The sequence below is a fragment of the Ursus americanus genome, chromosome 8, assembly GCF_024610735.1.
Source record: "Ursus americanus isolate L20-20 chromosome 8, mUrsAme1.1.p, whole genome shotgun sequence".
NCBI classification, from domain to species: Eukaryota; Metazoa; Chordata; class Mammalia; order Carnivora; family Ursidae; genus Ursus; species Ursus americanus.
In genome coordinates this window covers 64,234,357-64,251,170 of record NC_142134.1, presented here as the reverse complement: position 1 = coordinate 64,251,170, position 16,814 = coordinate 64,234,357, and the positions used below count along the sequence as shown (strand labels likewise).

General features: G+C 38.8%; 1 protein-coding gene across 1 annotated transcript in view; it reads right to left on the bottom strand.

Moving 5' to 3' along the window:
* Positions 1–204: 204 nt before the first annotated feature.
* The window catches only part of SEPSECS (Sep (O-phosphoserine) tRNA:Sec (selenocysteine) tRNA synthase), a 37,480-nt gene continuing 20,870 nt past the window's right edge, over positions 205–16,814 (bottom strand). Inside the window, exons 9-11 of the mRNA XM_045771378.2 lie at positions 8,016–8,109; positions 6,142–6,232; positions 205–4,740 (exon numbers count right to left, since the gene is read on the bottom strand). Coding sequence (XP_045627334.1) covers positions 4,437–4,740; positions 6,142–6,232; positions 8,016–8,109 — 489 coding nt within the window. The 3' untranslated portion in view covers positions 205–4,436. The remainder of the gene's footprint in view (positions 4,741–6,141; positions 6,233–8,015; positions 8,110–16,814) is intronic.

Below are 16,814 nucleotides of genomic sequence, written 5' to 3'. Positions count from 1 at the left end.
ATGTCATTTCCTTCCTCTTTAAACAACAACAAACTAGCCCCGAACCCCGAGAGATTCATGATTCACATTGTAAACAGGACTTTCCTTGCTGACTGGTCCTGATGACTGAATCAAAAAATGAGCAAGTAATTTGGTGTTCATTATCTGTACTTTCGGATTTTATCCGCAGCAATGATTAGGTAAAATAAGGAAATGCACTGTCAATGATTTATTAAAAATTTATTTCATGTAATCAATTATATAATTCATTTTTATTTTTAAACAGTCTACACCAAAAATATTTTCTTGAAACATCTTTTTCTTTCGGTAAAACGTACAGGGCAGCAGGCTGACATCAGCTTCAATTCTAGTAGGTAGCGTCCCCTCACAATGACACAGTGAAACTTAGCTTTTCTTCACATTTCTCTACAAGTTCAAGTTGACACCGCTTGATAAACACAAGACAGTATAAACACTTCCAGATTTTGCGTAAGGCCTTAGATTGACCTGAAAAGTAGGTGGGATATTATGGAGATATATTCATTAGCCCCGAACTCCTCACCTGACGTGTACACGGCATACTGAAGGCGCAGGAAAGCAAGGAGAAAGGCACAGAGCGACAAGGTGGGGAGGTCTCAGACCTGAACACTAAGCGCGACCATAAGAGACACGGAAGCCACACAATGTGACAAGGAAAAGCTGCTTACAGGAATTTTTTTTAACTGCTAACAGCATATTCACAGTTTTTATCAAATTTATTCAGAGGGTACCTAACTTCTGAGAGGACCAGGCTTCTGTGTATACAAACTGGATTATTTTTTCATTTCCAAATAAAGTCGACCTCATGAATGCAAAAACGTAACAACATCATTTAAGGGCTTGGGAGAAATTAGGACATCTTAGGAAGTGGGAGGAGAAAACCCAAGTTTTGTGTGCACCAAATGTGTATGTATGCCAAAACCTTTCTCTGAGTGTTACACGAATGAGACTCACCAGTTTGCTGTTATTGTCAATTGTTGGCTATTCTCTTTGAAAGGACACAAGAATTTTACTCTCATGATGAGTTACTAATTCAAGATTAATGTAATATCACTGGTTAAAAAAGTCTTTATTTCATTTAAATTTTACTAAAGCCTATCATAGGCTAATAGTCCACAAATGAAAACACAGCCTATAGCTTAGGCTCGATGACAGTCACAATGGGGTGCTTACAGAAACAGAACCACAGGAAAGTTCTGTGCTGGGGCGAAATATCAGAAAAAACTTAATTTATATTTAAATTTACCACTCTGTATATCAAGTGCCTATTGGCTGAACAGAACTGTATTCAATAATTCACATTCTATAACTTCATTCAACTAATACAAAAAGCTAAATAGAAAGATTTATGGTTGAACACTGAGCTCCTGAGGCTGGTATCACATATCATTCCCTGATAGAGTGAGAATTCATCAACAGAGGACTTAAGAGCCAAATTGAGAGCTGGATTTTAAAATACCTTTCCCTGCTGTGCGTGTAAGTAACACATTGTGTAGTGACCTAAAGAATATTTTGTGTTACTCAATTTTCTTTTCTGGGAAGACTACCACAGTCCAAGGACTTTAAAAACCAAACTCCAGAACTCTACCTGAGAGCCTTAATAAAGGCAGTTGGATCATAAACCCTATGTTGGTCCTGATTAGGAAATGGATCCGCCGTTGCCCCTCCGCCATAGTTCAAGGGTGATGAAGGCCAATTATGAGGTTTACCGATAGGTACCAGCAATTTAAAATAATTGTATGTACATACTTTTTTACACTTATACGTGGAACTGGGCGAGAGTGAGCGAAAACGACACTGGGGCGGAAGCGAAGGCAAGCCTGAATTAGCAGAACCTACAGCACCCCTTCAGAAACTCTCGTGAATTCCAGGACCTCAAGGTCAAATTTAAACCAGCAGGAACAGAGCTGTTATTCCAAACCTCTGAAAAGAAAGAGCTAATCATAAAAACTGCAGCTGATTTTATGCACCAGGAATGAAATGTTAGCAACACATCTATCGTTCACATGTGGATTCATGTAATTTATCTTCAGTTAGAATTATTATCTATTCAGCAGCTGAAGCCCAAGAACTGCTGACATACCACAGATGAGAACATGTTTGCTGGTCCTTCAGCTCCGGCCGTCTCAAGCTAGATGATGGTCACACGGTACAGATCACCTGTTCTAGAAAACCGTCCGGCCTTCTCAAGCTAGATGATGGTCACACAGTACAGATCACGTGTTCTAGAAAACGGCCGGCCTTCTCAAGTTAGATGATGGTCACACGCTACAGATCACCTGTTCTGGAAAACCGTCCGGCCTTCTCAAACTAAATGATTGTCACATGATACAGATCAGCTGTTCTAGAAAACCATCCAGCCTTCTCAAGCTAGGTGATGCTCACACGGTACAGATCACCTGTTCTGGAAAACCGTCCGGCCTTATCAAGCTAGATGATGGTCACACGGTACAGATCACGTGTTCTAGAAAACGGCCCGGCCTTCTCAAGCTAGATGATGGTCACACGGTACAGATCACGTGTTCTAGAACACCGTCCTGGCTCACGCGCGCACGAAGCTGAGCCACCAGCACTTCGCATCTGCGACATCGCTCTGTTCCCTCTTGCGGACTCCAGAGGTGCGGCTGGGACTCTTCCGCATTATTGGTTGTACAACTCAGTCCTAAATTCACCTAAAAAACCTCACGCCACCTTTTGATCCAGGATTTACTCCTCTAGAATGTGTTGCTATAGCTATTAAAAAAAAGATATCTAAAATACCAGAAACCCCAAAGATACAACAATTTAAAAGTAACCTTTACAATATTGATAATTAAGTACTTATCTCAACAGTCTTGATGTCCAAGGTGGTCAAGCTAGTGTCAGAATATTTTAACTTACACACTGACGGGAGTGGTATCTGTCTGAGCTCATGTTTGAGACGGTTTACACTACCAAATCGACAGAGAAAAACACAACCCAGAAACCAAGGCCACATTCTCAACTGCAGTGTTTTCAAAAGCAGTTCAGTGGGATGACAGTAAGTATTTAATTGAAAAAAAGGGTTCCACCTTTGGATAAGGACACATTTAAGTTGGTTTCCAAGGAATTCTCAGAGTCTTTAATGTACTGATAGGCAGGTTTACGAAGGCCCCAAATAATCTGCCCATGGAATGCTTTATCCCCGTGAGCATCTCGTAGGAATACCGCTCCACCGGGCAGGTCTTGAGAAATACGGTTTTGGCATTCTTGTGTACGCAAAAGCTTCACTAATTCCTCAGGCTCTGAGACGTTAGTCTATTTCTTAAAAATAAACCACAAAAATTGTTATAGCCAATAAGTCTGGAATATCAGACTATGAAAGTGAGCATGTGGGAGGGGGGAGGAGGGGAATACACCTGTTTATCCTACTACATCATCTTCACCTCCCTAGCCAAAATACGTTAAAAAATACCCAGGTTAACCACTCTTGATAACGACTCTGCACACCTGAACAAACTAACCAATATGAAAGCCTGCTTAAAGCAAAAACCGTGGAATAAAGCTTTCACTTGCCCACGCGGAAAAATGCACAAGTGCCACATAAACTCATGTTTAGAAGCGGTAAGCCTGGTTATCATTCAAGAATCTAACGCTGCATAATTTGAGAACATTCACAGAGCTTTCTTCTTTGAAGCACTACTGAACAATGAAAGTTGCCGTGGAAAACTTTACTTGAGGAGTTGGTTTACAGCAGTATTGCTCGACGTCAGTATTACCGCGATTCGGGGCTTTGTTCTGGGACGCCGTCTCGTCCATTGTAGGATGCTGCCAGTAGTACCCCTGCCTCCACCCCTAGATGTCAACAGCCTGCCACAAGCTGTGACCACCAAAAATGTCCCCAGATGTTGCTTAGATATAAGTAAATCATCCCCAGTTGAGAACCACAGCTACTGAGTGAAAACTAAAGCTTATGCCTGGACTCGGCTTCCCTGGGGAATGTCCATTTCACAGGCAGAGCGTCCTTACACATGTCAACATCTTGTACGTAGTAGCATTAGATCATTCTAAATTCTCTGTGACTAGAAACATAAGTAATTTGTGAATGGTAGGAAATGGTTAGGAGGAAGCAGTTTACACATTTCAAAAAGAATTAGAAGTAATTTTACTGTCACATTAGTAAGAATTATCTGAATCATAATGCTTAATTGACAAATATTCCAACAATTAGAAGAATCCTAATTGTATTTTATCGGTTAAGGATCACAACGTTTGAGGCAATCTAAGAGTATAAAAACATAACAGTCATCAATGGCTGGCTCAGACCACATTCTACACCTTGACCAAATATTCTCCGTGACAGTCTCAATTCCAAAACCTCAAGCCTTATCTTTAAACTGCTTACTTGTACTGCAGCCTCATCACTTCTTTCAAATGATCAAAAAGAAACCTTTCACCTGTCACGAAGAATTCTGGTACGTGTCGAGAAGCACATTATCTAGCTTTAAAGCCATGTCTTCAATACCCACATCTTCAGTTTTGTCGTAATTGTCAACTCCAGATGCATTACTCTCTTTATTTTGTTCTTTTCTTACTGTCTTTAAACACTTGTCAAGTCTCTTTATGAACAAGTCCACATCCTGTGTCTTCAGTCCAATGGTCGCTGCAGCGTTGAGGTAAGCGCAAGGGTAATTATTTGTATGTGACATAAAGCCTCGGAAAGTGTGGCCACTCACGGTTTGCACTGACCCAAGAGGCACAACCCTGAAAGGGAAAAGATTTAGCAATTTAATATGTCTGGTGATACTAACTGAATATCACCCATAAACAACAGATATCTGTGTTACTAAGCCTTAGCTCTACTGATAAAGAAGTTTAAAAACAGCCATAAATCATGGCCTATGAAAACAGACTGTGGCAGCCTTAAAATAAAATTATACAATACATGGCTATTCTCTGTAGAAGATGGAAGTCATCTTCTCTGGAGATGACCATTTACTATCTTCTGTTAAAGAGCTATAACTTCCAGGAATCACAAATACCTTTGCACCTTCTTCAGAGAGAAAAAAAGAAAATTATTTCTCTTTTTGTACTAAATATGGAATCTGACTTCACCCATATGTCTTTCAATGGAATACTGAAATTTCTAAGTCAAACCACGTTGACCAATTCTCGTGTATCACCTCCAATAATCAACAAGCTGAAATTACACCTGTCTGATCTGTTCTGTGCAATGGAGGGTTTTAAAGCAAGGATCCAGCAAAAATTCCGCGACTGCTTACGGTGGGGTGGTGGTCAGCAAGCAGTGATATTCGGGATTGGCACGTACATTTTTTAAGCTTGATTTCATTGGCATATTTGATATAAGCAGATTTCTATACAGTACTTAAAAAAAATAAGTCAATTAAATCAACCTGAACAAAAAGACAACAGCGGCAGCACTAAAAGCAAGGCCAAGAAAACCATTTTAGAAGCGTCAAAGCTATGCTGTATATGGATATAGTTCATCAAGGTAAAAGCTGAATTAATCTAAGATTTTTTTCTTCTAAAACGTTGTCCTTTGATGTGACATCTCTAATCTCTGGTAGTCAGAGAGAAATTCTTTAATAGAGGCACGTAAAGAAGAGTACTTAGAGCAAGATATTTCTCTTCATTTTTCTCTGACCTCATCAAATATAAAATGAAATTCATTATTAAGCCATGTACATATAAGAGCAAAAAGTACATTTTTCAAAGGCAGTACTTAGATAAGAATTGCATAACTTTTTGGTTCAGGAAATGGGCTTTTCCTTAAAAATGTTTTCATCTGGATTTAGTAATGAAGATGACTTATTTCTATCACCACAACGTGACACCACTGGAGATGATCGAAAAAAGGAAAAGAACAATAAAAATTTGTACAGAGAGGTGATGAAACTTTGTTTCTGGATGTCCATGAGAACAGACAAGGTCCCTATCCTTCTGAGACTGTTTCAAGTGCAGGCCTTCCACAGGTGGGCGAGCACAGCCTTACACACTCTCCCCTTCATCGTTCCTTCACCCAGGATGAACGCTCGCATGGAGCTCAGCATATACTTGGGGGACGACTGTTTAGGAGAAATACTTTACTACAGTCAACTTTTTGGAAAAGCCAAATAAATTCAGGCCTCTTTCACACATACTTACCTGGCTCCAGAAACCTGTCTGGTAAAAAGCATTGAGCCAAGCTGAGTGACAGCTCTATCTTGGTGTTCACCTAGTGTCTTAAGTGTCATGGCTGAAAAAGAAAAAAGGATCCCAATGTACCTTGGTTCACCAGCACAAAATCACAAAAAATAACCACTTAATGACAGAGACCCTACTTGTATGTGTGTTAAAATACACACAAAATTTACCATCTTAACCATGTTTAGGAGTACAGCTCGGTGATGTTAAGCACATTCACGCTGTTGTGCAAACATCACCACCATTCATCCCTGTAACTCTTTTCATCTTGCAAGACTGAAACCCTGTACCTACTCAGCAGTAACTCTCCAGTCTCCTCTCCCCCACCCCAACCCCCCACAACCACCCTTCTCTTTTCTGTCTCTTGGATTCTGACTACTCTAAGTACCTCAGACAAAAGGAATCATATACTTTTTGTAACTGGCATGGAGACATTACTTTTTATTCATTGTCAAGTGGCATGATTTAATTTTAATGCACTTAATAAATTATAGTGAGGATCTGTTTGCATATCAGACAAAAAGATGTTAATACAAATTAACACACTCAGAATCAGAACAGAATTTCCATATCACCCTTCTAAAGAGTGAACTTTCCAATTAAAGATGGAACACTGACATGATCAATATGGCAGTTTATTCAAACTCAACCATGTTTTAAGAACTTATAAAATGAGAATGTGGGATATTTTCACTACATATGTAAGACTAAGTAAGATCAACTTCTGCATGTGAAAATGACAATTATCTCTCTGAGGTTATGTGGGTAAACTATAGTCTCACCAAAACCACTAGCTATCATTTCCTGAGGACTGACTTACCATACTAGATACTTTATAATCTCAACCGTTCTTTTTTTTTTTTTCTTTTCAAGATTTTGTGCTGAGTGTGGAGCCCGACCCGGGGCTTGATCTCCTGACCCTGAGATTCTGACCTGAGCCAAAATCAAGAGTCAGACACTTAACTGACTGAGCCCCCAGGAGCCCCTCGACCATTCTTTAACAGTGTGAGGGATCATTCTCTCAACTTCATAAATGGGGGAAAGGAGGCCAGAGGTTAGTACATGGCAGAACTGGGACTCAAACCGTACCATATCATCCTCTACAACATCTACATAGATTATAAACCACCAAAGCACTGACTAGGGTGGGCTTCATTATGCATCAGTGGCAAACGGTTTTCCATGGAAGTCTATTCCTGAAAAAGGCTTCAGTTACAAGTGATTAATTCCTTGCTTTCCTTAGATATACATAAAATATGAAACATGTTATACTATATATATTCACAAAAGAGAGAATTATGAAACTTAGAAGTTAAATGCATAAAAGTCAACATTCACATTAACCTATTTAGTATAGCCCTTGTACTACGTGACAAAAATATATGGTCCTTATATAAAGGAAATTATCATAAATGCAGAGTTCTCTAACATAAAGACACTCAGGAAAACAATCATAGCATTAAAAACAATATAGATTTAATTTCTAATATTATGGTGTTTTGTTAACTGGTAGAAACTTTTAAAAAATTTTTATACAGTTTTTACTAGTGACTAAATTATTTTGGTTAGAAGCAAGAGTTAAAGTATCATTTTCTGTATATGCATTATAATACTTAATATTGATTTGGATTCTTTTCAGTGTATACTTTTTTATCTCAGAAATATATTAAAGCATTTCTAAAGGCTAAACTTTTTCAATTTTCAAATTAATACTGTAATGAATTTAGAAATATCATTGTAACCAGAAAGAATTCATACTCTTTCTAGAAATACCAGCTCCCTGCTGGGGAGGGTTAGGAAGCAGTGATTTTTTTTTCTTAAGAAAAATATATTACCTAAAGATATGGGATTGTGAGGTGTATGCAACAGTCTTTCATTGTAGCTTTCTGACAGCTTCTTTAGTTGGCTGGACAAACATAAAAACATTTCCTGCAACAACAAAATGTTACATTTAAAGAAAATCAAATAAATGCTTACTGCAACCTGCCAGATTAAATAAGACAAAATCTGTTTGGTGTGATGTCTGTGCTGTAAATTAACTCATCTATGTGCCCTAGGAGCAATTCTTTCCTTTGACACAATATAGTGAGATTCGAAACTACCACAACTATCAGAAACCACAGGGTTTAGGTAAAGAAGGCAAAGGACCAGCATATTTCCTGCTTTGGGGCTATTATGTATCCATCACAAATCCATCCTCTTTTCAGAACCTCCAGGGTGACCACTCCAGTCCAAGCAGCCATCATCTTGTTCCCTGGACCAGAGCAAAGATTCTAAATGATTTCTCTGCCAACTTCCCTGCCCCTCTACAACTGTTCTACATGCAGATGCCCTGTGTAGTCTTTGAAAAGCATAAATCAGATCATGTCCCTCCCAATGACTGACTCCCTTCTGTATTACCTATAAGGCCCCAAATGAACAAGCCCAGCCAACATAGCCAACTGGACAACCGTCATTCCCCCACTCAGTATAGCACTGGTTACATCAGCCTCCTTTCCAACCGCTGAACAAGCCAAGCTCCTTCTAGTCTCAGAACCTTCACGCCTGCTTCCCTTGAACTCAGACGGTTCTTCTCCCAGAACATTCCATGGGACTTCCCTTTATGACTTCCCTATTAATGTACTCCCAATCTCCCTCCAACAACAACTACATATTCTGGGTTCTCCACTACACTTACCACAATCTGAAATTACCTCATTTACTTGCTTAAATGAATACTCCCTGTGACTACCTACTCAAATGGGAAAAACCTTAACAGCAGGGACTTAGTGTTCTTCACTACTGTTTTCCAACACCAAGAAAAATGTGCCAGACTTCTAGTATATAAGTAACTTAGGAAAAAGTAGTTTAAAATACATTTCCTTTACATTGCACAAACCTAAGGGGCATCTGGGTGGCTCAGTCGTTAAGCGTCTGCCTACGGCTCAGGTCATGATCCCAGGGTCCTGGGATTGAGCCCTGCATCGGGCTCCCTGCTCAGAGAGCCTACTTCTCCTTCTCCCTCTGCCTGCTGCTCCCCCTGCTGTGCTCTTTCTCTCTCTCTGTGTCAAATAAATAAATTCTTTAAAAAAATAAAACCTTTTTAAAAAATTGCACAAACTCAAAATTAACAATCAACTCAGATGAATATAGCAACTAAAAATGAAAAATTGTATTCTTGGTCCTACTGTGGAAAATAATGTATATCTAATAGAAAATAAAATAAAAGTATTTTAGAAGTATAAAATTTCATGTGCACATGTATGTAGGTAGTTTAACAAAATATTGTAAATAAATGTTAAATTGGCAGCTGTTTGACCTAAAATTATACTTTCTTCTAGTAAGCCCTTTAAAGTGTTAAAATAAAAATCTGCCCAAGTCAGTCTTTCCTGAAGCCCATTTGCCCTGACCTCCAATCATAGTCAAAACACATAAAACTCTAAAGATACACCAAAGAGCCAATGGCCAACAGAGTTGGACCCAAGTAGAGACAGCAGGAAATGATATTTCTACTTCAAAGGCCACAAAAATTGCTTCAGTTTTCTCTAAGGTAAAGGTTGGATAGTCTGATTCTACTAAATCTGTCTTTTGTTAAGTAAAGATTAAGAAGAGGAAAAGCCCTACCATGTTTGTTAATTATTACTGAGTCCACTTAAGACCACAAACTTTTTTTTTTTAAGATTTTATTTATTTATTTGACACAGAGAGACAGCCAGCGAGAGAGGGAACACAAGCAGGGGGAGTGGGAGAGGAAGAAGCAGGCTCCCAGCAGAAGAGCCTGATGTGAGGCTCGATCCCAGAACGCCGGGATCATGCCCTGAGCCGAAGGCAGACGCTTAACGACTGTGCCACCCAGGCGCCCCAAGACCACAAACATTTTTACCCTTGCCAACATGGTATATTTTATTCTCTCACTTGAAAAAATTTTAAACTAATAGTCATTCTTAAATTTTTAGGCTATTTTATAACATCAATTCTCTCAGCAAGTCAGAGTTATGAAATCTTAGATCACTAAAATAAACTGATTTTTTTTATATTAGGAAAGTTAACATCCACATTTATCATACCTAATGAAGCTACGAGGAAATGTTGCTATTAGACGTAGTAAGCCTTTCTCTTTTATTTAAAAAAAAAGTGTAGAGAAAAATTTAAGGAGCAAATGTTATCACCATTTGCAAATTGTAAAAAGCTGTTTAGGCATCTTTTCTTAGACATGTAGACTTCCTGGCCCCTCCCTCTTAAGCTAATATTCTGATATTCACTTCAGAAGGTGAAACAAGATAATCAAATGGAATGCGGAAATCAAGAGTTTTTCTGGCAACTGGAACAATCTGTCATCTTTTAGTACTATACCAGTGTTAATGAACAGAATTTCTGGGTTTCATTTATATATTTTCAACCACTATAAAGTAACTAGATCACTAATTTAAATGCTCGGTATTGTTTAAAAAAGAAAAAAGCAGTGACATATTTTAATTTAGATATTAACTGCTGATTTTTCATCATCTATGTTACACACCAAAGTCTTAATCTGCATTTAATTCTTAGTCTCAAATTCAACTTCTCATAAGCAGAAACAAATCTGAGAGACAATACTCCTATGTTTTCTACCCTAACAGTAACAGCAAAATACTTAATTCAGTGGTGGGGACAAATGTAAAATACTACGCTACCCAGTACGGCTGCCGCAGTAATCACCAGTGTGGTCACACTTGTAAACTACGAGAAGCCTGATGAGTAATTAATATGTACTTAATTTGTAGTTAGCTACTTCCAAAAAAAGAGGAAATGTTTCCTTATTAACACCCCTAGAGGGTGCTTTTAAACTTACTGATGCACACATGGCTATTAAAAAACTGAGGTTTCCCTAATATTCCATTTCTAATACTTGAACAAATCAGTTTTAACCGGTTCTAGTAATCACTTCCTAGTGCCACTAGAATTCAGTTTTAACTGCAGCGAACACATCGAGGCCACAAACATGATGCTAAGGTAACTAAATCGCACATATCACTAGTACGGGTGTAATTAGACAAAACAGAAAATATCTGTGAGTCAAGTTCACATCCCTCTGCAAATACTCTGTGTAAGGGGTTATGACAGGTAATCCAATAAGCAAAGAAGCTTAAGTATCTTAATGCACACTATACTGAATCCTACGATATTTGACAGCTTTAGGCCCTAAATGCTCTCCCATTAATATCACTACATTTAAAAAATATCGTTTAGGAGATTGTACCACTATTTCCTACACTACTACTTAGCTAAGCAGTTTTTTCCTGATATATTAAAGGTACTACAAAACCGGCACTATGTTTTTTGCCACAGTTAAATCTATAACTGACATTTTTTATAAAATACTTCTGTAAAGGGAGAAATTTATAAGTACCCAAAGTAAATGTATATAGAAAGATCTTACTTAAAAGAAATGAAATATTATTGATTTTCTATGTCTTTTGTGCTGTATTTAACTGAATTTTAAAAGACTCTTCACTAGAGATAAACTGACCTGCATACCTGAATGCTAATGTCAGCTATATTTCTAGAATAAAAATACAAAACTTTACACCATAGTTCAAGATGTTAATGGAAGGGAAGTTGAATTACATTAAGCATTATCTTTCACATGGCCTTTTGCAAACTGATTTGCAGTCGTAAAGCCCAACATTTAGCCTATCCTTCCCCATAACCCCCAAATGTGCATAATTCACTGAATTTTAAGGGAAAATGTCTTATGTAATCATGCTTTCTGAAGCACATTGTTTCATGTTACCAGAGAAGATGAAAACAGAACTTCGCAAATTATTGTAATATGTCTTATAGGGTCGGTAAGAAATCAAAAGGGACACCTAACAAGCGGTCTAGCACGTGCACAATACCATGAAAGGGCACACAGACAGGAGACTGTGGGTACCGATCCACACACACAGAGGTCCCCATGTGCAGATATCCATACTAAAGGCCGGACGCTGCTCTGTCTGTGGCCAGCTGAAAGGACCCGGGCACACTCAGCAGGCCGTGCATCTCAGGCTAAAGCATGACTTCCAGAAACTCTTCTGTCGAGGCCCTATAGCCAGGCCTGAAATGCGACACTTTTGTTGAGATTCAACAACTCCACTTTTAGGGAGGCAAATCTACTCATGTTTCCGAACTTAGTTTTGTTATAGGACAGTGTTTGAAGATGTAAGTCTGATATTCTTCTAGAACTTAGCTTGTCTTCCAGAGCCTCAGCTAACACATGCTAGCCACTGGAGCAGCCGTCTGCTGTCAATCCTCTTCTGCACTTGTCCAGTTCAGCAAATATTTGCAACGATGAATGTCTGCTTGCCCTGTTCAGCAAAGCACTTTTCTAAAAGGAAAGCTAAGCAGAACGATGGCCTTCTCCGGAAGCAAACAGAAGTGAGGAGAAACTTCTAAGACTGATCTTTCTTTTTGCGGAGAGAAACTCATAGAAATGGTGTCTTAAATTTTAACCCCTTTTCTTAAAGGTCTCTTCAGTTAAATTCATGGCCCTTTCTCCCCTCATTGAAGATGTGTGGATCGGGAAGGGGCTAAGGGCAGAGGTTCAATTCACACACACAGTTCCACTCTCTCTGATCCTTTCACCCTTCAAAAAAGAAGGCTTGAGAAGGAATGGCTTCAAGCTGAGTTCTTGTCTGCCTCTACTGTGAAAAGATAAAGCCCTTTCTGAAGAGATATACTAGATGAAATAACCTCTAAAAATATCATTGTGGTGAATAAGGGCATGGAATAAAAAAAAAATCCTAAGTTTTCTTTCAACGCTCCTTTTTTAGTACGCAATAACACCGATAATATAAAGAAGAGCTCTCAGTGATGGTATATAAATAGCTCTGGCTGAAGCAAAATAGCTTTACCTCAGCTTCTCCAGAGCTGAACCGATAAACTATCACGATTAAATTTTCACAGTTCAAAAGCAAGTCCATTTAAACAAAAGAGGCCCTTACTTCTGCAACAAATCCAATAAAAAAACAATATTTATGCTACATATATGCAATTATGGTTTATCGAGGACATCCACATTTTTCAGTGAAAAGATCTGCCTGTTGAATTAAGTTGTTAAAGAGTAAACTTTTAGTCACTTACAATGACAGAGTTCTCAAAGGAGCACTTTACTACCTTGAAGATTACTTCAGGTAGTCTCTAAGTAAATTCTATACAAAGAATTTTAAATAAAACCAATTACTGTATTAGAGCCTCTGGGGTTTTACGTACCTCCAGTCGCTAAGAATAGAGGGCCACGAGATCATCATTTTTATGGCTCCGATGCCTAGCCCAGAGCGGGAAAGCACCCCCTCAATGCGGGAGAAGAGAGTGGTGAGACACGAAGCGCAGCGGCTTTAGAATCACACAGACCTGGATTTCGGTGGCAGTTCTGGCACTTTTTGTACTTTAAGTAAGTACTTAACATCTTTGAGCCCCAATTTCATCTGTAAAATGGGGATAATAACTACCTCATAAACTTGCTTTAAGTAGTACATGAAATAATGAATATAATAAACCTCGCAGAGCTCCTGGCACACAGCGAACATTAATAAAAATGCTGACTTTCCACCCACGTACTTTTACCTCCTAAAAGAGTTTTCAGGTTAAAATAACTAACATTAGTGGGGCGTCTGGGTGGCGCAGTCGGCGGAGCATCCGACTCTCGGTTTTGGCTCAGGTCATCTTAGGGTCATTAGATCGAGCCCTACGGAGGGCTCTGCACTCAGTGCAGAATCTGCTTGGATTCTCTCTCCTTCCTCTGCCCTCCCACCTCACACTCACATGCTCTCTCTCTCAAGTAAATTAATAAATCTTTAAAAAATAACTAAAAAATAATAACATTAGCTGGCAGGACTCTTACAGACACATGCTAATACCCTGTAGCTATAATCCTGTTCTTGTCCCATCTCTGTGAATTCTACTCTACCTCATGTAGATAAAAGGAAAAGAACAAAGTTCTGGATGTTACAAAGAGAGGTTTCCTCTTGATATCTGAGATGGAGCCATCCAATTCATAGATGTCACTAGAACATAAAATCTGGCCCATGAAGTATTTATACAGTGATTAAGAGAGCCCCAGTGAGAAGCAAAACTGGGCTATTTACCAGTTAAGGCACATATTCCTACAGGTCATGCCCAAAGCAGGTGGATTCTTTTTCATGCTAAGCAAAATGTACACATGCATGGGTGTATGGAATCCTCTAAAAGTAGCTGAAAAATTTAAAGTCAAAACTTTAATATCAAAAGTCAGAAGAACCATGGCATCACAGAAATTCTTAGATTCCAGAAAGATGACAGAGTGCCCCTACAATCCACAATTCCAAAATCCTAAGGTAAGGAAATTATTTTGGAAGAGGAGTACCTCCCCTACATCAAAAATTAATGATGTACTGTATGGTGACTAACATAACATAATAAAAAATTAAAAAGGAAGAGGAGTATCCACTAGAGAGAAAGACCAACTCCCAGAAGTCTAGTACCTGTTACACACAATAGGCCATCACCATTTTCACTCACTTCTTTTCACAAATTTCCAACTATAACCATATAGAGAAATATTTCTATGAGAAATCTAATTCATAATGTAAGTCAGTATCAAAAAGTTAATTTCCTTTCTAATTTCCCAGAAAGATACTTATTCTGTGTAAAATAAGAGATGACTATACAAAATGAAACCCAGGTGTTCCCAAATACCGTGCATGAGTTCACTCAACAAACATCTGATGGACATCTACTGTATCAAGCAAAGGAGCGAAGAACAGAGGGATGGATGCAAACTCCAAGGTGGGTGCTAGTCTCCCGACTACCCGTAAGCAAGGACTAAGTTTCCTTTCAGACACCTGATGGTGATTTCCGGGGGCATGCACTCAGATAATCGGCTTAATTTGCTAGTTAAGTAAATTTAACTACAAAATCACTCAAGACCTAGAGTAGCTTAGACCAAATATATAAGATTACTAGTTATCATATAGTTTCAATTCAAGAAGAACAGAAATAGGAAATACTAAATAGTACACTTGCTTGATACAATAATAACAGTATATAAAAAGTTTTAAAGTTTCTATCTACATTTTAAAGAATAATCTTTAAATGTCTAACTTAGGGCGCTGAGTGGCTCAATCGGTTAAGTGTCTGCCTTCGGCTCAGGTCATGATCCCAGGGTCCTGGGATCGAGTCCTGCATTAAGCTCTCTGCTCAGCGGGAGCCTGCCCCTCCCTCTCCCTCTGCTGCCACTTTACCTACTTGTGATCTCTCTCTGTGTCAAATAAATATTTTTTAAAAATTTAAAAAATAAATATCTAACTTAAGATTTTATGTAATAGTCTTATCAGAGCTATTATACATTCCAAAAATGAGTTTTTAGCCAAATCTGCAGAGGGATCATTGTAAGGTAAAGAGCAGCAACAATACAAGACTATAAACAGGATAACTGAAAAGATCAGAAATAAAGAGATAACTAACAAGTTGTATTATTAAGCTTTGGTATTTAGGATAGTTATGCAGTCTGTCTCAAACTCCATAAAATACTATCTACCTATGTATTAAAATGCTAGGACACTGTTATGTTTCTTCTCCAAGTTTCTGTTATAGATACAAGTGACCTGTTGCCCCCAAAACAATGGGTTTCAAACTAGGATGTGCATGAGATTCATCAGGGAAGTCTGTTACAAATGGGTTGTTTGAGCCCCACTCCAGACTTACTGACTCTGAATTTAGTCTAAAGGAAAGCCAATTTTATGAAGTGATCTAGAACAAACTCTCTAATAACTGGCCCAGTACTTTGCTTTCCAGACTCCATCTAAAATACCCTTTAAGAGTTTGACAGTTATTTTAGCCATCCATTCTAGTTTATGATGACACCATAGGAGTCTAATAAATGGACGAGTTGTACTTCTGTAGAACAGATGTCTCTTCCTCAGGGAGGCCTTGCCCAGCCCTGCCAGAACTGGGTGAGGTGCCCTGTCTGCCTCAGGTGCCACGTGCTCCCATACCTTCTGCTTGTCCTTTCATAATGCCAAACAGATTTATAATTGTTTATTTAGTATCTGGATTTCCCCGACTATAATTGCCATGATGGTAGAGACTATGTGAGTCTCATTTGTGAATTTACCTTAGCGCCTCTGCATAAACATTTCCTTGCCTGAATAAATGAATGAGCAGTGTCCGATACTGCCAAAGTAATGTGAGACCAGACTACAAAGGATCATGATGGCAGGCTAAGGAACATGGACTGTGTCTTGCAGGCAACCAGAATCCAAAGTAGAATAACTTGAAGAACTTTAAAATATTAATCTGGCACTCTGCTATAACATAGCAAATTAGAGTAGACTCAGATTGGGGGTTGGGAGAGGAATTGGTCAATTACTGTAAGCATCAGGTGTGATACACTAAGGGCCTGAGCTAGGAGTGGTGGCGGTGGAAGTGGAAAGGAGGAAATGAATGTTGGGAAACGTTACAAAGGACTCAAGGGTATAAGAGGAATCAAAAGTATCAGTGTTAGAAATCTAGTTTTTTTTTTTTTTAAGATTTATTTACTTGCGAGCGCTCGTGCAGGAGCAGGGGGAGGGGCAGTGGGTGAGGGAGAAGCAGGGTCCCCGCTGAGTAGGGAGCCTGATGTGGGGCTCGATCCCAGGACCCTGGGATCATGACCT